The sequence below is a fragment of the Apis mellifera genome, linkage group LG7 (genome assembly GCF_003254395.2).
Source record: "Apis mellifera strain DH4 linkage group LG7, Amel_HAv3.1, whole genome shotgun sequence".
Classification (NCBI taxonomy): Eukaryota; Metazoa; Arthropoda; class Insecta; order Hymenoptera; family Apidae; genus Apis; species Apis mellifera.
Genome location: NC_037644.1, coordinates 8,687,986 through 8,711,133, shown reverse-complemented (window position 1 = coordinate 8,711,133; position 23,148 = coordinate 8,687,986). Strand labels below are relative to the sequence as shown.

The 23,148-nt window shown below is 25.6% G+C and overlaps 5 protein-coding genes across 6 annotated transcripts; 4 read left to right on the top strand and 1 right to left on the bottom strand.

Annotated features, from left to right (window-relative positions):
• Window positions 1-1,299: 1,299 nt before the first annotated feature.
• On the bottom strand, window positions 1,300-2,791 carry LOC725219 (TWiK family of potassium channels protein 7-like). The gene has a single exon (XM_001121096.5). It carries the CDS (start codon window positions 2,484-2,486, stop codon window positions 1,458-1,460), a length of 1,029 nt encoding a protein of 342 aa, XP_001121096.1. The 5' UTR covers window positions 2,487-2,791; the 3' UTR covers window positions 1,300-1,457.
• Window positions 2,792-3,677: 886 nt separating this feature from the next.
• LOC725261 (carbonic anhydrase 6) lies at window positions 3,678-12,138 on the top strand. 2 transcript variants are annotated; one of them, XM_016913275.2, is made up of 6 exons: window positions 3,678-3,856; window positions 9,959-10,006; window positions 10,221-10,376; window positions 10,642-10,865; window positions 11,028-11,261; window positions 11,920-12,138. In XM_016913275.2, the coding sequence occupies exons 1-6, from the start codon at window positions 3,808-3,810 to the stop codon at window positions 12,106-12,108; spliced, it is 900 nt and encodes a 299-aa protein (XP_016768764.1). In that variant the 5' UTR covers window positions 3,678-3,807; the 3' UTR covers window positions 12,109-12,138. The 2 variants fall into 2 exon arrangements, with proteins under 2 accessions (XP_016768764.1, XP_001121133.2); XM_001121133.5 differs by lacking the exon at window positions 3,678-3,856 and adding an exon at window positions 4,548-4,695.
• Window positions 12,139-13,511: 1,373 nt separating this feature from the next.
• On the top strand, window positions 13,512-15,356 carry LOC102654878 (odorant receptor 22c-like). The gene is made up of 4 exons (XM_026441699.1): window positions 13,512-14,359; window positions 14,712-14,811; window positions 14,950-15,057; window positions 15,168-15,356. The coding sequence occupies exons 1-4, from the start codon at window positions 13,608-13,610 to the stop codon at window positions 15,354-15,356; spliced, it is 1,149 nt and encodes a 382-aa protein (XP_026297484.1). The 5' UTR covers window positions 13,512-13,607.
• Window positions 15,357-16,077: 721 nt separating this feature from the next.
• Window positions 16,078-18,871, top strand: LOC102654841 (the record flags this gene model as incomplete). The annotated part of the gene is made up of 5 exons (XM_006564278.3): window positions 16,078-17,612; window positions 17,973-18,072; window positions 18,166-18,270; window positions 18,422-18,577; window positions 18,827-18,871. Coding segments are annotated over exons 1-5 (1,200 nt in total), but the record flags the coding sequence as incomplete, so codon positions are not given.
• A 1,307-nt stretch (window positions 18,872-20,178) lies between these two features.
• Or170 (odorant receptor 170) lies at window positions 20,179-22,951 on the top strand. The gene is made up of 5 exons (NM_001242993.1): window positions 20,179-21,254; window positions 21,512-21,611; window positions 21,729-21,833; window positions 21,961-22,116; window positions 22,815-22,951. Exons 1-5 carry the CDS (start codon window positions 20,479-20,481, stop codon window positions 22,869-22,871), a joined length of 1,194 nt encoding a protein of 397 aa, NP_001229922.1. The 5' UTR covers window positions 20,179-20,478; the 3' UTR covers window positions 22,872-22,951.
• The last annotated feature ends 197 nt before the right edge of the window (window positions 22,952-23,148 follow it).

The window sequence follows — 23,148 nt, the reverse complement described above, 5'->3', positions numbered from 1 at the left end:
TAATTACAAATTTCAAGAAATAGTATAATATTTCATAAATTTTTATAATGTCTTTTTAAAAAGTAAAATAAAATAAAAGAAAAATATAATTGTAATTTTCACATAAATTAAATCAATTAAATTATTCATAGAATGATATACACATAACAAAAAATACATTGATATTAACGTTACATCGCGCATTAAAAAACTTTACAAAATGTTATGTTAAAATAAAACAAGATATTCAATAATTTCAATTAATCTTTCATTGTAATTAGCTCCTAATATTTTTCATATATTCGCATATAATAATGTAAAAATATCATATAATATATAATAAATATATAATTGTATAATATATAAAAAAATCTTCGAACTCATGATTTATTTTTTAGCTTATTTTTTATAAATAAAATATTAAACTATATATATATATATATATATATATATATATATATATATATAATAGCAACTGTGTATTTATAATATATATATTTACCTTTTTAAATATAGATAAGACAAAGTACTTTTAATTATTTATTTACAATTATAACATATATTTAGATTGAATATTAGTAAAATCCATATAGTATAAGAAATAATAATCCATAAGAAATAATAATATATATATATCAAAAACAATCATTTTCGTCTATAATTAAAATTAAATAATTAAATGTAGATATTCAAAATCAAAATTGAAGATGATGAATAATATTGTTGTTACTTACTTTACTTTTTCTATCATATTTTTGAAACTATGTTGAGGAATGTTGTAAAATTGTTCAATTTAATAAGTGATTGCAATATTTTGATGTTTTTGTTGAAATTCTTTTTTTTTAAATATCAAAAAAAAATGTAATGATTTAAATCTTTCATGTTTTAATATAATATCCTTTTATATTTTCACTGTATGCTATAAAATATAATTCAAATTAATTAATCAAATGATACTTAAGGAAACACTTTAATATATAGTAGTATACTATTTACAATTCTATATTTTTAAAATTTATAATTTAAATTAAATAAACATTTAATTGTAAAAATGAAATTAGTTTCATTTTGTATTTATAAAAAAATTAATATCATTGTTTTAAATAGTTATTGTCTCTTATTTATATATATTGTCTTGATAATACATAAATTTTACTTTGTAAATGTATTGTTTAATTTGAAAATCAAATAAAGAAACAAAAAAAGAAAAATTTTAATTCAGAATCTCTAATTCTTCTTCGATATACGAATTTTATATTAAATATATTTAATATATACGTGTATATATATATTTATTAGAATTATATAATATACGTTAAAATAGTTAAATTTTAAGAATAATTTCATGATTATCTCTTATCTTATCCATCTTCAAATCTATGTTATCTTTATATACTTCTTATAAAAATAAAGCGTATTTCTTTTTTATTAAAATTTTCAATACATCGATATAAAATCGATAGATCGATATAAAAATTTTAATTCAATACTTCCGATTTGCAACACATTTCGATTTGATAATGAGTGGCATCGATGATCTCGAGAAACTGTTCCTTTATTTCTTTAGCTTTCACGTAAACATCCTCTTTCATTAAATCGTAACACATAGCGATGAGTCCCATACCGAGTAACAAATAAACAAAATTAATTATCAATTTGGTTTGACTGTCAGCCGTTAGATCACCGTGCGTCCAACCAGGTACAAGATCGCCCATCCCAATTTTGCATAACGATGTCACGCAGAAATAAGCGCTGTCCAAATAATTCCATCCTTCCCACTCGGCGAACATTATGGAACCGCTCAATACGTATCCGAATATCACCCAAAGGCAGGCTGTCGACGGTACCGTGATCCTTTGGCCAGGCTTTCGTTTACCGGTGCATTCGTGTAACCACGTGTACAACGAACGAAATGTCTGCGCGAGCACTTTTCCCATGTTAAGAAAATATAAAACGTAAAGTGGGATTCCCAATACGGCGTAAATAACGGTGACTACCTTTCCCCAGGTCGTTTGAGGCACCAGTGTTCCATAACCGATCATCGTGAATACGGAAAGACAAAACATCATCGCAGCTGGAAATGACCAGAGATCGGACGGAGAGGTTAACCCGCTACAATTCTCTTTCTTATAATCACCGGTGAAATTGTCTTGATACCGGCGTAGAATTCGATTTGACACCGAGTGAAACGCCGTTTTATTGAACACGTTTATGGTTTGATTGCCGGCAGTGCCAAGCCATAACTCTTCGGCGAACTGTTTTCTTATTAATTCGCGGATGCAAACTGTGGACGGCGGCGAAATCTGACCTTGAGATTCGATCATCATAAAACCGAAAGCACCTATTATAGCGTAACCAACCACGAGCCCACCAACGCCAACCTGAGTGCACATAAACGCGACCAATTTTCGGCAACAATCCTTTATTCGCTCTCTCAGATCCGGATCGGTCAATGTCGAACTCGAATCTCGACTTTTCAACGAGGATCTTATCGGGACTCGCGTCATTTTATTCGCGCATACAATACGGAATACGAATTAAACGAGGGACACAGGGAACTGGGGTAGCGGCACGTTTGGCTAACACTAAATGATTTTCGTCCCGCTTTTCTATTTTCGTACGAACGCGCCGTGTTCATTTTACATTCTGTCCTTCTCTGTTTCATTTTCTTGCTTTTAGTATTTACAACAGTTACATATACACTTGCTTGCGCGAGTTCGGAGGTATTTCGAACTTCCTTAATAGATAAAATGGTAAATATTCAATCATATATTTATGTTATATAAATTCTTAGAGAAATAATGATAAATAAAATGAATAATAGGAATCAATTAAAAAAAATTTTTATTTAATAATGATGATTATTCTCACATGCATGTATATATATATATAATTGAATAATAAAATATACTGTGTAAACATAAGAAAATTTGCTTGTAATTTCGTTTCGTTGTATGGAAAATACTTATTTGTATAAAATTTAAGTAGTATTATCCATTCATTGAATCGACAAAAATTTTAATGTAATATTTTAAATATATGAATTCTATAAATTATAAGATAATTTTTTAAAATTAAATTTTATAATCTATTTTTATTTGAAATTATACATATTTATATTTACATAATTATTTGCCATAGTATAATCATTTGATAAATTAGAATTTAATAATATCTCTTCAATTGTGTTTAAGAAATAATCATAAATATATTCTGTTAAAGCAAGCAATAGTAAAACATTGTTTTAATATATTCCACTTTTAAGGGAAAATAAAAATTTATTATGTACTGAATATTTAATAAAGTATAATGCATTTCATTTTATTATATTATTAATATGACATATATACATATACATATATTAATATACATTTTTCTATAATAAAATTATTTTTTTAACACTTTATTTAAATGAATAACATATTTTTATATGATATCATAATATTCAACATTGCTTTATAATTTAATTTAAAAGTATGTACATAAATATCAATCATTGGTTTGATTGTGACAATGAATAAAACAACACATTTATAATTTTGTATTTTTTATCGTTAGAAATATTCTTTAAGAAGGAAACGAATATTTTTACGACATCTTTGCTGCAAAATGTAACGAAATCGTTGAAATATTTATATAAGTACTCTGTATTTATAACTTTGCCTCAGATAGATAGGAAGAGCATAGTCTATTAATTCAGTAGCTTGTGCAAACTCCGTCTAATACTCTGTCGACGTTATCAAGAAATTTGCGAAAAAGTAGAAGTTGTTGTTAATGTTATGTCATTAGATAAAAACAATATTCGTGTTGTCTGTGCATATATTTACAATGGATTTAAAATATTCCATCCTTTTATTGATATTATCTCATCATTTAGGTAAATTGATATCTTTTTCAATAAATTAATATTTTTACTTGCATTCCTTTTTAGAACTCAGTCTTGTCTTAAAACATATCAATTGCTCAAAAACATTGTCAATATCGTTTTATATTTGAATAAAGATTTAGAGAAGATTTATCTTATTATATTAGGAAAAGAGTTTATCAGATGGAATCGTCCATCATTGAACTACAATGACATTATATTATATTATATAATATAATATAATTTATTATATAGTCTTATGGAATTATATAGTTATTATATAGTCTTATGGAAAATTTAAAATAGAGAATTATCTAATCTTTATTTTTAAATTAAATGATTGAACTTTTCCTAACTTTTTACATATTGATACTATTTGTCTTTGCACCCTGATTGTCTTTCAAAGTAATCCCTTTTTCATCTCCTGTTTTAACATTCATAAAAAATATGTTGGATGGATTAATAATAATTAATCAAGAGATGTTAATCTAATTTTCTTTTTAAATTATATGTATAATGAAAAATGACAAGAATTCAAGATTTATTTTTTGAAATTTGACTCGATATCACATAAATAACATTAATATCAAAATTTAGCATGCTTGTGATGCTGAAAGAATAAGAAATTAATTTTTTATTTATACATGCTGTAATCACAATGCTTAACACAATGCACAAAGTAAATCATACATAGTAGGGTCTCGTCAATCTCGGGGCTATCTAGCTAAATTAACGTCGTGTACACCAGTTGTATGCTCATCGCTATCACGTTCGTGTCATCGAGTTCTGACAGTTCCAGGTAGCGTTTTTTACAATGAAGAATTTTTACATAATCTTTACAACTATCATAGGTAAGGAAAGAATTATGTTTAGATCGTATAATATTATAACTTTCACTGATATTCCAATAATTTTCATAAAGGAATTAGTTTTTCCTACACAACGTTTGAACATTTGAACTTTTGCAATCTAAATACTCACATTATAGAAATTTCTATTTATACGCTCTTTACAATGTAAAGTCTGACTTTACTGTTCAAAAGTTTGGAAGCAATAAGGAATTTCAAATAAAAACATCATCAAAATCACATTAAACTTATTTATTGCAATTGAAATTTGTTGAATAGTAAAATAATATATATTAAAATAAAAAAAATAAAATGTTGAGTTGACTTAAAATTAATCTTTTGCTTCTTCAATATGATGATCATATGAATGATCACTTTTCTTTTTTAACTGTTTCTAAACAAATTTTTTTTCTTTTTCTAAAATAGTTATTAATAAATATTTATTACGTATAATTACAAGAGATTTTTTTATGCAAAAATTTAATTGCTTCCAAATGTATTAAGTGTATTTATTTAGAGAAGAAGAAATCCAACTTTTATTCTTCGAGAAAAATCCGAATATAGAATTTTTTAAATTACTTTTAACGAAGAACAATTTTACAACACAACAATAAAGTTCAGATAATAAAACAAATAAAAACAAAAATAATGTAACAGTACCAAAATATAGCAAATAGATTTTTCTTTATATCGATCATTTTTCACTAATACAACTTTGAGATTAATTAAAATAATTAGGGAAGAAAATTATTGAAAATACAATTGACTCTAGGAAAATCCTTTCTACAATAGCCGGAAGCTTAATTTATGCTCATTACAAGTCATTTAGATTCTTCATCAACGTGAAAAACAGCAATTTAAAAGCACCAACACTCATTTAAGGATCGATCGAGTGTCAATTTTTGGAACGTGCATAAATCATCGCATAAGTTTTCTCAGAATTTCAGCATCATTTTCCATTCTAATCGCGTCATTAATAGAAACGTAAGTACATATAGTAGTGCTTACTTCCGTAATGTCCAGTTTAGTCAACGATCATCGAGGTTAATTTTATTTCCTGCCGCACGCATTACTTATCGAATTTATTGGGTGATGAACTCTTGTAACACATTCATAATACAATAATATCGAATTGTACAAGAAAAATATATAAATAAATACATCCAATGCGAAATTAATATTTTTAGAAGGCCAAAATATTTAAGAGATTTTAAAATCCTTTTATACGTAATGTTTGCTCCAATGTTCTTATATTATTTTTGTTAATCTGATACTAATAAATATTTCGAAAGTAAGAATTAATTTTTAATTGCAATATTTAAAATTATAAAAGAATATATATTTTTATTATCTTGATATAGTATATTTTTGATTTTATAGCATTGTAGCTGATGTCAAGGCGAATTTAACAATAAAAAATTTTGTGAAAAGTTGTAAAAGAAAATTTCTTCAATTTCCCTAATGATATGCTTAATATGATATGCTTATTTCGTTTACTGCAAATTCAGCTATGATTTTTGCTTTACATATGAATATATATTATTTATCGACAATCTTTGATTATTCTATCAATAAACGTTCCCCTCATGATAGATTGTAAATACTTACTACTCTGTTCTACGAGTATTTCAATGTACATATACATATATATATGTAGAATAGGATGTGGTACATTAATAATTTGCTTCATATACTCAATCATTGGTTTCCGGACCTCTTATTTCCGACACATCGATGAAATTATAAAATTGAGGACCTTACAGGAGGGAGTGAGATACATTTTTATCAGATTTTAAGTTAAATATATTTAAAAAGAAATTCTATATCAAATAATTATAAATGCAGATGTATGATAAAAAAGTAACAATTTATTATTACAGATTTTAAATTTTTATGAAATAAGGATGCAAATAATTAATTATTATGTGTAATTATTAAATATATTTCACTTTTTTTTACATATTTCTTTTGAAAACAAAATTTTGAGAGAATTAATATTGTTTTATATTTTTTATTTACTTTTTACATATAAAATGATTCATCACTGAAGCAAAATTTAATGTATAGAAACATTGGTAGGGGTTTATTTTTCAAGTTATAGTTTAATTTTGCCCTAGAAGCTTCTATACATAGGCAAACTGACGACCAGGCTCAAAATGATTAGATTTTTTTCTATAAATATCATTTTTATTAGCATGCATTAGAAGAATTATAATTCTATAGAGAAAAATTTTTATTTTATCTATCATATGCTTTATCTTTTTCAATAAATTTTTGAAATTAAATAATTGTAATCAATTTTGATCATGTTTAATAGATGTTAATAAAGTCTTTCTTTTATTTTGAAAAAGATCAAAGATTAGTAGGATATATTATGATTAAATGATAGTAGTAATAAATATTATAACAATTATAAGAAAAGAAATATTTGGATAGATTATAAAAAAACATATTCTTTTATTATAATATATTTACAGAGTTGGGCAATAATCAATAATCTAAAGTAATTATCTAAATAGTATCTAAAGTATCTAAAGTGATCATAATCATAATCATTAATCAAATAATCAATACTATTAATCAATACTCTATTATTAATAGTAATTATTTGAATGATTATCATGCATATTATTATTATTATACAATCAAAATTTTCAGAATTGGAAATATTACATTTTATATGTGAACAAGAATAAAATTTAAATAAAGATTATTTTTATCAAAAAAAATTAATAATAAATACACTGAAAGTAACTTTATCAAATAAAATATTTGAGAGATATAAAAATAAATGAGAGATATATTAAAAAACACTGTATTATCATATCACAAAATAAATAAATAATTGATTTAAAATTATAAATAATAAATGATTAAAGATTATTGAAATAATTATAGTTTTCAATTTTACAATTCTCGTTACTTTTCTTCTTTTTATTATTATTTTATTTTTTCTTAATTATTGATCAATAATTATTGAGAATTGATTAACTATTAGACTGAGGATTTTCATATATTATTCATACTACTTATTCATACATGTTTTGCATATTTTACATAAATAATATTAATATAAGACATTCGGTTACAGTTGTTGCACGTCCAGAAATTATGGGACCTGTAAAAACCAGTTTGAGCAATCAATATAATTAAATCCGAACAAGTCGATTAAATACAGATCCAACTCATTTTCATCAAAGGACTTTTTAAATCAATTTGAAGTTTACAACACGTTATAAGGATATATTGTGTATAAACGATAATCTTACAGAAATAAAATATGTTTATCGCGTAATTCACATTAAGCTCTATTAAAATTAAGAAAAATTTAAACTGCTATAACATCGAAGATAATGATTTTTGGTTAATAAAAGATCATTAGAAGCGTGAAACTTTCTCCTTTGAAGTGCTTTTTTTATTTATCTCGTTATCACTTCCCGAGATATCATCTTGTGAATGAAAAATATTTAATAATTTATTATTTCTTTATTTCAACCCCAAATTCCAGACAAATAAAAGATACAATTCTAGGAAAAAATATAAATAACTAGATCTAGATTCAACTTTGAGTGTTTCTATCTCAACAACCGATTGAAACATAAAATAAAAAACTACTTCAATGCCATGATTTTCTCTGTTTCCTGACAATTTTTAACTTCTTTTCACGAAAGAAGTTATTACATGAAAAGTTGAAGTTTCATTCCTGTGACTTTGCATTAATAGAATGATTTGTTATCACGACACAAAGAAGAAATTATTTCTATAAGATATAATTTACGTTTTATATAATACGACATGTTTTTGCACTTAAATATTTGAACTTAATACAAAAAAATCTACAGTCTACTATTTAATCATCAGTAATTTATGACTTTAATTTAATCAGATTTTGCCCAATTCTGTCTACGTTGATGTATGCATGCTATAATTTTCGATAATGAAAGAAGGTAAGTAATTTTCTTTCTTTTTTTTTAAATCGTATTTACGTACCTGTTTCATTTCTTTGGATACAATTATCTTGTCATTATATGTTATAACCATAAGTTTGTCGTGTTAATGTTAACATTTCATTAGAAGCGACCTGTCTTTAATACGAAGCACACGTCCGGACGTATTTCAGAGAGTTACGTCACGTGCGGCAAAAACACAACTTCAACCTTTCTAATTCGAAATTTTATAGGGATGCGTTTTGATTTGCTCCTGCGGATTTCGGCAAGTAGGCAGGTTGACTGTTACACAACGATTCGTCTATGGTTTTAGATGACTTTTATGTAAAAGTCATCATACAATGCTGAATGTCGTGGAATTTGTAGTAACTTACTCTTCCAGGTAAGATTTTTTTAAATAACAAATTACATGGATTTCATTATTAAATATTAATACAAATGTATATACATTACATTGCATTCAAATTCAAAACATGATTTCAAAATCATGCGTTTTAAAATAATATGGTATTTGTTGTTGAAGAAGAGTCTGGCTTGCCGTATAGTTTGCCAAACAGGCATTTTTAATCAGAGAAATTCAATTGCTCAGAACTTGAAAAATAAACCAACCCAATAGAGATTTTTGAATATGTTAGTTTTCATGATTTTTTTTTTTTTATATCTCAAAAGTCCATGTAGTCTGATATGAATATTTTTCTTTCAGGTGGAATAAATTTTCACAACCATATCGTTCTGATTATTCTCACGAAATAAAAATGTTCTTTTTGATACATGATAATGATAGTATATATAACGTATGTGTTTTCTATTAATGCAAGAGTATTTTTTAAGAGTTCTTGAACTTGATTGTAATTTAGTATAAAGTTGTTATCCATTTTATCGAAAACCGGTTTAACAGGTTCAACATATACGACTAATTCTATCTAGGATCTCTGTTCAATTTCAAATCTATACAGTTTCGTTTCTCTTTTGTTCATTATCATTAAAGGATGAAAATGAAAATAATAATTAACAAAAATTACGACGTAACGCTTTATAGGATTTCGTACAGGGCGTTGTTGCGTGCGAACATTTCTTGATATTTTGCTCGATATTCAAAAAGTTTTAAGATACTTTCGCTTGATTCATGTATCTTATATATATATATTATTATCACTATTTTGCTATTATAGTTTCAAACGATCAATAAAACTAGGAATAAATTTTCAATTTGCTTAAACAGCTTAAATTTCTTTAAATAGTTATCCAATTCAAATAATAGACATTATTAAGATTTCAATTTTCAACTTTTTAATTATTATAAATTCGTTTTGTTCCAGTTTTATGCGCGGCTAGAACGTCTGATTGGTCGTATTCGGGGGAGCATGGTAATTATTTTTAAATTTACAAAAAAAATTCCAAATATTAAAAACAAAAATTGAAGTTTATATTTTAAATTACAAAATAATTTGATTTAAAACATCACATAAAGTGAGACGTTTCTATCTCTATTTCTTCTTGTTTCACCTTTTTTAAATCTTCTACTTATTTCGTCAAAAATAGTGTCGAATCCTTAATCCTTTTCCATTTCTGTTCGTTTAGGTCCGACATATTGGCCAGGTCTATGCGTGACTGGAAAGAAACAATCACCGATAAACATCGTCACTGAAGATACCTTCAATACAGACATTGGTGAACTTAAATTCATAAGATACGATTTTGCGTTTGAATGCAAAATCACGAACAATGGTCATTCTGGTAAGTATCAAAATTTAAAAAACATATATCTCTAACTTTCTTTCTTTATAAATTTCTTATATTTATATTTATAAATTTCTTTCTTTAGCAAAGCAAAGATTTTTTCAAATTCATTAAAGAATATTATTATCTTAATGAATAGAATAAAACTGTTCAACTTGAACTTGTCCAATTATAAAGATTGGACCTCACCTCCAAATAATCCTATACAATTTTCTTTATTATTATTATTTTTATCAAACTCACTGAAATATCTTTTTTATAGTACAACTTCAATTATCCGGTGTACCGGTTCATCTCGAAGGGGCAAATCTTGAATCCACATATATCCTGGAGCAAATACATTTTCATTGGCCTGCCGAGCACACCGTGGATAACAATCGCGACGCATTAGAGTTACATTTCGTGCATTACAAGGAACAATATGGGAATACAAGCGCTGCGTCCAAGCACGAGAATGGAATTGCCGTTGTCGCCACGTTATTCGAGGTATGTATGTTATTCATTATTAAATATTTATTACGAGTTTCCTCATTGTTATTATGCTTATAACTTGTACATATATATATATATATATATATATATATATATATATATATATATGTATAAATAAGGATTATTTTTGCTCACAACCTGAAATTGCCATTTCAGTTGGATAACGAAGACAATATGGAGATAACGCCAATACTGAAAGCAACGGAATTAATATCTAACGGAATCGGGAAGAGTGCAGAGTTAAATGAAAGCAAGTTTATCCCTTCTCTATTTTTACCCAAGGATCATACAACGTATTATCATTACGATGGATCTTTAACTACTCCTGGATGCCAAGAAACAGTGATGTGGTATATCCTTACTGAAAAATTGTCGGTATCGGAACAGCAGGTAAATTTAACAGTGATATAAGATTCGGTTGTATATATTTGACGCTTGGCATTATTAATGAATATTTAAATAAGCAACGAGTGTAAATATTAGAAAATTAGAATCTAATGTTGTTTTTCTAGAAATTTTTTTAGAAAGAAAATTAAAAATCGAATATTTTTAATTTTTAAATTATTTTTCTTCATTTCAAGAATTTTTGAAGAATTCCAGAAATTAATAGAGAGATTTAAAATTCTAATTATTGACAAAATAGATTATGAATTTTAGGAAATTTCAAGAAGAATTGAGAATTTCGAGTACTTACTGAATTTCTTTCACGAATGTAAGAATCAAGCGACTCATCTCTGTTTTCACTTGTTCCGTTTCATATTTATGAGAATAATAAGAGAACAAGAACTTCTATATCGTTTAATTCGAGAAAAAAAGAAGCATTCTGAAATTTATTGCATCCAAAATAGTTAATTGTTATTTAAAAATTAAAAAAAGTAAGTTGATATCTGATAATTTATTATAAGAAAATATCTAGACAAATTGTATATATAACATATTAGTAGACTTATTTTTATCTATGAATCTTGAATATGAAAAAGGAAATCTATATGATAATCAAAATCATCGTTCTATCATTAATTTTTTTTTTTCTTTTTTTCGTTTGCAGTTAAACGTTTTTAAAAGTGTAGAAACAAGCAATGGCACTTTGAGTTTCAATTACAGGCCGACTCAAGCAATTGGAGAAAGGACAATTTATCACCATCTGCTTGGATATTCTACCGCAGGTATTGTTTCTTGCAATTTACTTAATGTACACCTTGGTCTTTTCCTAACTAAATTTTTATTGTACAATTAAATTTAAAAAAAAAATTTTTAATCAATCTTACAAGTGACAAAATTTAATGAATGTTTATTACTGCGTACATATACCATTAACCATTTGAAAATTCTTTCTCACATCATGCAGAATAATAATATATTTTTTATAGCGTATTAAATTATTATTCCTAAAAGAAATTGTATGTATTCGTTTGTATATATTATTATTATATTATTGTATATTATTTGTATATATACTATGTATAAGTACATGTATTTATGAATGTTTAAATAATATATATATATATATAAAAATTAAGCAATATCTATAACATAAATAATATAATTCAGTGCTGTGTTGTAGGTATATATATCTATACATGTGTAATATAATGTATAAAATGTTTAAAACAAAATCAACAATAAACAAAATATGATAATTGTTAAAAGAGAATATTTGTCCCTATAAATTGATTATGAAACAAATAAGGAGAAAAATTTATTAAATTCAAATGGAGACATTTAAAGTCTCCATTTGCAAGTCAATTTTAAAAAACACATCTTTAATTAATTTTCCATTTTGTTTTTTAGAATATAAGAGATTCTTTTGAAAAATCCATTTTCATTTCAACGAGCAGGAATTGATTATCATAAAAATTTTAATACACGACAAAAAAATATTATTTATGTAAAAATATGTACAACTTACTTCGTGAATGTTTCCATGATGAATGATTAATACAAAGAGCTCTGAAACACTTTAATGAAATAAAATAATTGGCACATTTAAAATTGATTTAATCCACTTGAGAATTATATTTATCAGACTATCGTTGAACAATGTCAAGTTTTATAGTTCTTCTTGATTGCGTGCTTCTGAAAGAAATAAACTGCCACTTCAATCAATAATATATAATGACAAAGATGAAAAGAAACTTCTACTCTTTCTTTTCGCACGATTAATCTCTTTATAAATTCATCATTTTAATTTCTACATCAAAAAAATGGGAAACCACGAGACTATATTTTAAGCAATTTGATAATAATTTGTATATACACACAAAGATTCTTTCTTTATATATAAATACAATTAAAGAGAAAGATATTAAGTTCAATTGTATGACTAACGACCGATAATTATATACTGAAAGAATTTTAAATTGCACGATACGAGATATAGTCAGTGTATAGTAAAAATAAAAAAAGAATAAACAGATGAAGAATGAAGTGACAAGCAACATCTTGAATTGATAGAATAGTCTTAATAATTTTACCAATATATATGTATATAATACAACATTAAAAATAAAAAAAGATCCTTGTATATCATTTTTAGTGCTACTAAATTCATTATAATATAATAATTATCCAAAGTTTATTGCTACCTGAATATTTTTAAATTCAAGATTTCTCATGAATTTTTTCAAATTTATTAAAAAAGATACATAACAATTTTCCTTGCAGAATTTTTCTCGTTTCATTCATTCAAAATTATTATATTTCTCTATCCATGAAAGAAGATTAAGTAAGGAGGAAATGAATTTTCAAAATTTGAATCGTTTGAACGCCCTAGCAAACGTGGTCTCGGGAAACTTTTTGCCGATGACGAATATAAATGAGAAATCGTCCGTAATTTCGAAAATCTATTTCGTCATCGTTTGGATAATACAACTGATGTACCTGGCTTCCTGCACCCTCGGACTTTTCAACGTGTCGTGGGAAAGAGCGTTGAAGGATGGCACAGTGAACATGGTGCTCTTGCTCGAAGTGATAATCTTGAACGTATATTTGCACAGTCGTAAAAAGTTGTTGCGTGAATTGATCGGCAAGTTGAATCAGATTCTGATCAACGAGGACGAAATATTTCGTAACGTGACAATCAGCACGACGAAAATGTTGGAAAAACCTTCGAGGATATATATAATTGTTAACGTTATTTCGATTATCGTTTGGATATCGTCGCCTTTGATCAAATTGTTTCAAAAGGATGAGTTTTATCACGAGGATTTCGTAATGCCAGCCGTTTTCTCCAACCAACCTTTCTCAACGGGTGTTTTTATTTCCGGCGTTTTCCTTCAGTTGTTCGGCGGTGAATATTTGTTGTTTAGGAAGATCAGTCTGGACCTGTACACGATGCATTTGAACCTTTTAATAACGTCACAATACAAGTATCTTAGAATCAAATTTGCTACTATACTCAAAGAAAATGGTGAAAGTGCAAAGGACAATGATAAAACGATCAGGCAGGAAATGAAGTTGTTAATCCGCCATTTTGAAACTGTAATCGAGTAAGTATCCATGGAAGTTTGAATTAATTTTATTGTCTATATTTCGTAGAATAAGCAACGTTATTTTTCTCCATTATAATTAACATGTATTTTAAGTGTAATTAATTCTTATACTGTAAATAATTTAATGTATCGATAATTAATCATATAAATCTTTAAATCATATCTAGATACATAGAGATAGATATATATATATTTTTTGGTTGTCATAATGTGTAATTACATTGGAAAAATGATAATTTACAAGACACAATTACAATAATTTAATTACACAATTTACAATAATTTAATTAATTTACAAAATGATAATATACTTTAATTTATTGAAATAATAAATTTATAATTATTATAGGATGACTGGTATATTGAAGAAATTGCTTTCTCCGAATATTGGAATTCTTTACTTAAACTACGTTTTTCGATTCTGCTTTCTCAGTTTTATGTTCGCAACGGTATATCGTAAATTTTAATTTTTTAATTGCATTTTCTGTTCTTTTTCGTCTATTTGATCGACAGAAACAGAATTGCACTATCTGATCCTTTTTCTCGTCTATTTCATTCAGTATTAAAATCAGTATTTATCTTTTCAGACTTCGCTTTCGGAAAAACTTACGTATACGATAATTGTTTCATATACAACCGGTGCTTTGATACAATTTTACATATTGTGTTATTGCATTCAAGATTTATTTGAAGCGGTATGATTTATTCAATTATTTGCAAAAATATTATCAAAGAAATTTTTATTGTAATAACAATACAATATTATTTTTATTAACAATAAAATATAATTGTTTCAAATTATCAGAGTACATCTATAGCAGATGATGTGGTGTATGAAAAATGGTACTCTTACGACGTACGCTTTCAACGCGTAATTCTTATGATAAGTTTGGCTAACGAATTAAAGTGTAAAATATCCAATTTTCAAAATATTGATTTAACGTTACCATCTTTTATGTCGGTAGGTCTTTATGATTGTATTATATTAAAATAAATTAATTAATATTATATTTTAAAATTTTAGAAATAATAAAAAATGGAAAGAAAAAATATTATATATAATAAAAACATTTAATAACAAATTATAAATATATAAGATGTTAATATAGAGATATATTAAGATACTTTTGAATAACTGATTTTAGAAGCTAAATAAAGAAACAAAAATATCGAGATTTATTTATTATGTTATAAATAAATTAAAGTTCAGTAGTTCGATTTTAATTATCTTTTTCTATATATGTATTAGTTTATTCATATTTTTTCTTTCATACAATCAATCGATTTAATTTAATATTGCTAAGCTAATCTAATAATTTTGATTACTAATATTAATAATTTTTCAGATTCTAAACCAAGCATATTCGATATGTTTATTATTTTTGAAAACAAAACAAGATTAAATCAAATTATTATAATATAATAACATAATATAATCAATATAATATATTCTTTATACGATATATGATATTAATTATTGAAAGTTTCTTACATTATGGAATTTTTATTTAATTATGATACATGATGAAATCAATTTCCAAAATAATTAATAAATTTAAAGATGCAAAAATAATCTCGATAAATGAAACTATAATTTCTAATATAAATTTAAATGTAAATATATATATATATATATTGAAATAACTGATATGAACTGGATAAATAATGAATTAATAATTGATAATATCATTTATATTAAAAATATATATAAAACTTACTTTAAGAATATAAATCTCGTTTTACAATAAACGAGAATAACTATAAACAATTTCAGAATTTCTTAAAGCATAATTATCACGTGTAAAATCCATCTCAAAGTTGTACAATTTTCCATTTATCAGTCGATGAATAATGTTAAGCTTCTCTCTTAGATTTTTGAAATGTTTCTAGAAGTAACATAAATTATCCTCTTAATAATACAACGAAAGAAAAGAAACTTAGCCTCTTTCTTTTCATGTGGCTAATTTCTCTATAAATTTATGATAAATTTCTACATCAAAAGGGAACAACTAAGTAGATATTTTAAACAAATCTACAATGATATACATTTATACGTACGAATGTATACATACATAGGGATCTTTTCAGATAAATAATTGTTCAAATTAAAGAGAATGATACCGAGTTGTAATTGCAACTCGACTAACGATCGATGATTATACACTGAAAGAATTTTAAATTGCATATGATATGGTGCACTCTGGTGGTATAGTAATACTGGTAAATATGAAAAATGAATAAACAGATCAACAATGCAACGACGAGCAACAGTTGCATCCAACATGTTGAAACGATAGATCATTCCCAATAGCAATAACTACACTAATAATAGAAAAACTATAACTTTAAGCAATAATAAATTAATACTAATGAACTCACCAATGAATTGTATCAAAACCAATACAATATTATATTATTTTTATACCGATAAAAATTATTAAAAAGAATCAATAATAATGAAAATGAATTTTCAAAATCTGAATCGTTTGAACACTTTCGTAAACGCTGTCTCTGGGAACATCTTACCAATAACCGACATGAAAAAGAGATTATCTATCGTTCTGAAAATCTATTCGATCCTCGTTTGGACGATAGAACTGTCATATCTGGCTGCCTGTATTCTCGGCCTTTTCAACGTGTCGAGGGAAAGAGCGTTGAAGGACAGCACGGTGAACATCGTGATCTCGTTGGAGGTGTTCGTCTTGATCGTTTATCTGCACAATCGTGAGAATTTGTTACGTGAATTAATCGGAAAGTTGAATTGCCTTCTAATCGTGGATGATGAAACGCTACGCGACGTGACGATTGGTACGGTGAAACCGTTGGAGAAGCCTCTTAGAGTGTATATAATAGCCAGCGTCGGTTCGCTTATGATTTGGGCATCGTTGCCTCTCGCTAAAATCTTTCGAAAAAGTGAATTCTATTACACGGATTATCAAGTGCCTGCTGTCATATCGAACGAACCTTTTCCAATCGGTGTTTTCATTGGCGGAGTTGCCCTACAGATTTTTGGCAGCGCGTACACGTTGCTTAGAAAGGTGAGCCTGGATCTCTACACGATGCACTTGATACTTTTAATCACGGCGCAATACAAGTATCTTAGAATCAAGTTTGCCGCGATACTCGAGCAGGAAACACCGAAAGATTTCTTCTACGGCGGTATTATTTGGCAAAATGTCCCCTGCGAGTACGATAAAATGGTCAAACAGGAGATGAAGTTGTTAACCCGCCATTTTGAAATTGTAGTCGAGTGAGTATATTATATTATACGATTAATATTGAATATTTTGAATTATTAATTATTTATATATTAATGTTATTCATGTAATTAAATTTCATGTGTTATATAATAAATCTAAATACTATTGAAAATATAATAATAATTTAAAAGATAAAATATTTTGTGACAACTTTAAATTTTTGTAAAATTTTATTATTATTGAGTGTATACAATAATAATTATATAATCTCAAAATTATCCACAAATATTTTTTTTTCATTGAGAAATGAAATTGTCGATTACCAATATATAATTTCCAAATTATGTAATTTAATTATATAATTTCATAATAAAAATTTATTATTATTATTATTATTATTATTATTATAGAATGACTGTCATGTTGAAGAAATTACTTTCTCCAAATATTGGAATTCTTTACATAAACTACGTTTTTCGTTTCTGCTTTCTGAGTTTTATGCTTGCAACGGTACATATTCAATTCTTTAATGCGGAATCACGTTTCCGTTGTCGTTTATTTATTCCTTTATAAAGAAAAAGCTATTTATTTTTTTTTTTCCAGAGCTCAGGCATGCATTTTGAAAAATGTTTGCTTGTATCGTATACAATCGGTGCATTAATACAATTTTACATATTGTGTTATTGTATTCAACAGTTACTTGAAGCGGTATGATTTTTTTTTTTTTTAGTAATTTGCGAAACAATTACAATTTAATTTACATTATTATTTTTGTTTAATGAAAATGCAATACATAAAAGAAAAAACTAATTAATTACGTTTAAGAATTTAAATAATATAATTTCTTTCAAATTGTTAGAGTACAACTGTAGCAGACGATGTAGTACACGAAAAATGGTATCTTCATGACGTAAAGTTTCAACATATAATTCTTATGATAACTTTGGCTAATAAATTAAAGTGTAAATTATCTAGTTTTCGAAATATCGACTTAACATTACCGTCCTTTATGTCGGTGAGTTTTTATCTTGAACGATTATTATATCAAAATATAAATTTTTTTTTTAAAATAATATTTATATTAAGAAATCTCAATGTGAAAAAAAAATGTATTTCGATTCTTGTATAAATTTTTTCCTATTTTTATTCATATAATAATATAAAGTTTAATAAGATTCTTCTTTCACTTTGAAACTTTCTTTCTATAAATAATTTATTAATTTTGATTATAGATATTAATAATATTTCTGTATTACTTTTTCAGATTTTAAATCAAGCATATTCGGTATGTTTGTTATTTTTAAAAGCAAGACAAAGTTAAATTAAATTGTTGTAATAATAATCAATACATCCATATTTTTTACACAATTTTATGGTTAAAAGTTTATTATAGAATTTTTACTTATACTTATAGTACATATATTCTAAACGAATAAGAATAGATAGAAACCATTTTTACTATAATTTAACAAATTTAAAAATGCTAATATTTCTAATATGTATTATAATTTGTATTTAAATGTGGATCAATATATATTAATAATATCAAAATAATATTTAATTATTAAAGAATTTAATTTGAAGTGAATAATTAATGAATGAATAAGAGAATGTCAAAATATAATTGATACATTTAAAATACAATATATTATACAAATATGAATAAAGAGAATATTAAGTTACAGTTATACAGATAATGATTGGTTGATGATTATATATTGGAACAATTTCAAATTGCACGATATGAGACATGTCTGTGTATAATAATATGGAAATTGGAAATGTTTGAAACAAAATCAACAATAAACAAAAATAATTTTTAACAGATTAAATTGTAATAATGATGCTTACCTTTATAAGTTGTGAAACAAATAGCAAAAGAAATTTATTAAAGTTTATATAGAATACTTTTTATCTTTCCTTTTCCATTTCTTTTTCTATGATAAAATGTGCCTGGAAAATGCATGAAAACAGAGATATATTATTATTATATTTCAAAACAAATATTATATATTAAATAATATATTATACAATATTTCCTTGGACAATTGGATTCCAATCAACAATAATATTAGAGATATTGTGTACACATAAAAATATATATAACTTAAAAAACTGTTTTATGATGAAATGAGAATAGAAACATTAATTTAGCTGAATAAGCCAGCTGTAGAACACACTTTATAAAATATAATTGGCACGTTTAAAATTGGTTTAATTCGTTTAAGAAAGACGTATTTTCCATTCACAAACAGATATAATATCAAGTTTTATAGTTCTCTTAGTAATCCCATTCTAGAAGAAATAAACTATCATTTCAATCAATAATATTAATGACAAAGGTGAAAAGAAACTTCCACTCTTTCATTTCACTTGATTAATTTCTTTATAAATTCATCAAAAAAAAAAAGAAGAAGAAAAAACTATGAGAAATTTTAAGCAATTTAATGATAATTATGTAAATTATACATTGCATACACAAATTCTTTCTCTCACATAAAGAGAAAGATACTAAGTGGTAATTATAAGACTAACGATCGATAATTATACACTGAAAGAATTTTAAATTGCAATCTGTATATAGCAATGGTGGTAAAAATAAAAAAAAGAATAAACAGATGAAGAATGGAATGACAAGCAACAATTGTATCCAACACTTCGAATTGATAGAGATACTCGTAAGCTTTTAGTGACTTGTATATCATTTTTTAGTGCTACTAAATTTATCATAATATAATAATTATCCAAAGTTTATTGCTACTTGAATATTTTTAATTTTCCAAGATTTCTTATGAATCAAATTTATCAAAAAAGATACGTAACAATTTTCCTTGCAGAATTATTTTTCTCGTTTCATTCATTCAAAATTATTATATTTCTCCATCCATGAAAGAAGATTAAGTAGTAAGGGAGGAAATGAATTTTCAAAATTTGAATCGTTTGAACGCGTTCGCAAACATGGTCTCGGGAAACTTTTTACCGATGACCAATATAAATGAGAAATTGTCGACAATTTTGAAAATCTATTTCGTCGTCGCTTGGATAATAGAATTGATATACGTGGCCGCCTCTTTCCTCGGACTTTTCAACGTGTCGGGGGAAAAAGCGTTGAAGGATGGGACGGTGAACATAGCCATCTCGTTTGAAGTGATAGTCTTCAACATATATCTGCACAGTCGTAAAAAATTGTTGCATAAATTAATTGGAAAGTTGAACCATCTTCTGATCACGGAAGACGAAATATTTCGAAGTGTGATAATTGATACGGTGAAACCTTTAGAGATGCCTTTGAAAATTTATGTAATTGCCAGTGTTGCCTCGCTCATGATATGGATATTATCCCCGTTGATCAAATTGTTTCAAAAGGATGAGTTTTATTACGAGGATTTCATAATGCCAGCCGTTTTCTCCAAACAACAACCTTTCTCCAACGATGTTTTCATTTGTGGGATATTTCTTCAATTGCTCGGCGGTGAAGATACGATAATTAGAAAAATCAGTCTTGATATCTACACCATATACTTGTGCCTTTTAATTACGGCTCAATACAAATATCTTAGGATCAAATTTGCGATTATACTTAAAGAGGAGCGTGAGATAACGAAAGATCATTACAAGAATATTATTTGGCGAAACGACAATGTCAGACAGGAAATGAAGTTGGTAACCCGCCATTTTGAAACTGTAATCGAGTAAGTATCCATGGAAGTTTGATCAAGTTAGTAGAAATTTTTTATTAATCTTTAATTTTTATTAATTTAAATTTCGTAACACGAGCAATATCATTTTTAATTTGCATCATCGATGATGATGAATGACATAAAATTTTTAGTTATATACATAAAATAATATTTAAATTGTCTGTATGTGTTTATTTTATTTTTTTCGATATCATAACAATGTTTTAATAATAATTTATATGAAAGGAATTAATTTATAATTATTATAGGACGACTACTATATTGAAAAAATTAATTTCTCCCAATATTGGATTTCTTTACTTAAGCTACGTTTTCCGGTTCTGCTTTCTGAGTTTTATGTTTGCAATGGTACATTTTATATTCCAATTTTTTAAAGTAGAATCGTATTTTTTTTTTTTGTTCTTTTATCGTTTTTGTTTTTATCATTTATTTCTTAAAGAGAAAAGCTATTAATAATTTTTTCAGACCACGGCCAAGTATTTTGAAAAATGTTTGCTCGCATCGTATACGATCGGTGCATTAATACAATTTTATATATTATGTTATTGTATTCAACGTTTATTTGAAGCGGTATGATTTATTCAAATTATTTGCAAAAACATGCATTACATATCAAAGAAAATTTTAATTTAATTTAATTCACAATAACATTATATTTCTCTTAATGATACAAATAATAATTCTTTCAAATTATCAGAGTTCATCTATAGCGGATGATGTGGTGTATGAAAAATGGTATTATTACGACGTACGCTTTCAACGTGTAATTCTTATGATAAGTTTGTCTAACGAATTAAAGTGTAAAATATCCAACTTTCAAAATATTGATTTAACGTTACCAACTTTTATGTCGGTAAGTTTTCATAGTTATGATTGTAATTATATTTAAAAATACAAAATTAATTAATACTATCTATCCTAGAAGATAGATAAAAAAATAGTGAAATGAAAAAAAAAAAAAAAAAAAAAAGGAGAAATATCATAAATATCAGGATATTTGTGAAGGTAGAATATCTAATGAGAGATTGAGTATATAAAAATATCGTGTAAAAGTTGTTTGGTATGTAGATATAAATATAGAATGTTAATATATTCGTGAGATATACCTTTATAGATAGCCTCGATTCTAGAGACTAAAATAAATACAAAAATTTGTGTTCAAAAATATCAATCTTATTTATTATGTTATAAGCAATTCAAGTTTGTGTTATATAAACCTAGGCAAAGAAACAAAACGATATAATGCAATGGCATGCCGGAGATAGAGCCGTTTTATTCTATTTTTGTCTCGTTTCCTTTATAACGAAAATTTCACTTGTTTACAACTTAATAATTAAATCCCATTTTTAGTAATTAACTTTTGCGTTTATTTCTGAAGTCTTATTTTGTTCAAAGTGTATATTGACATCATATATATTGCATACAGAAAATAGCAATAATGATAAAGATATATTCATATATGTTAATTAAAATTTTTATTTTGATATTCTATCTACACTTATAATCATTTTATTAATATTAATAACATAGCTGTATTGTTTCTTTTTTCAGATTCTAAATCAAGCATATTCGGTATGTTTATTATTTTTGAAAGCAAGACAAGATTGAATCAAATTATTGTAATATCTTGTATTAATCAATAGTACATGTGATACTTATGATTAAAAAGTTTCTCATATTATAATATTTTTATTCAATTATAACATGATATTTTATTTAATTATAATTTTATTCTTTTTTAAATAATTAAAATCAAGAAAGAAAGGGAAGAAAAATAAACTATTTTATATTTTACAGCATTAAATTATATTTTCGTATTAATTGATATAAACTTATAATATCACAATGAATATCTTCTTTTTTTTTTTTGAAAGTAAATACTCCA

Excerpts from the sequence above, each read along its gene's own strand:
- LOC725261 (XM_016913275.2), top strand. The coding sequence starts at position 3,808 with ATGGATTTAAAATATTCCATCCTTTTATTGATATTATCTCATCATTTA. Across the intron at positions 10,377-10,641 it reads CACGAACAATGGTCATTCTG|TACAACTTCAATTATCCGGT; the intron begins GTAAGTATCAAA and ends TCTTTTTTATAG. Across the intron at positions 11,262-11,919 it reads TGTCGGTATCGGAACAGCAG|TTAAACGTTTTTAAAAGTGT; the intron begins GTAAATTTAACA and ends TTTCGTTTGCAG.
- LOC102654878 (XM_026441699.1), top strand. The coding sequence starts at position 13,608 with ATGAATTTTCAAAATTTGAATCGTTTGAACGCCCTAGCAAACGTGGTC. Across the intron at positions 14,812-14,949 it reads TCAGTTTTATGTTCGCAACG|ACTTCGCTTTCGGAAAAACT; the intron begins GTATATCGTAAA and ends TTATCTTTTCAG. Across the intron at positions 15,058-15,167 it reads TTCAAGATTTATTTGAAGCG|AGTACATCTATAGCAGATGA; the intron begins GTATGATTTATT and ends TCAAATTATCAG.
- Or170 (NM_001242993.1), top strand. The coding sequence starts at position 20,479 with ATGAATTTTCAAAATTTGAATCGTTTGAACGCGTTCGCAAACATGGTC. Across the intron at positions 21,834-21,960 it reads TTCAACGTTTATTTGAAGCG|AGTTCATCTATAGCGGATGA; the intron begins GTATGATTTATT and ends TCAAATTATCAG. Across the intron at positions 22,117-22,814 it reads CGTTACCAACTTTTATGTCG|ATTCTAAATCAAGCATATTC; the intron begins GTAAGTTTTCAT and ends TTCTTTTTTCAG.
- LOC725219 (XM_001121096.5), bottom strand. The coding sequence starts at position 2,486 with ATGACGCGAGTCCCGATAAGATCCTCGTTGAAAAGTCGAGATTCGAGT.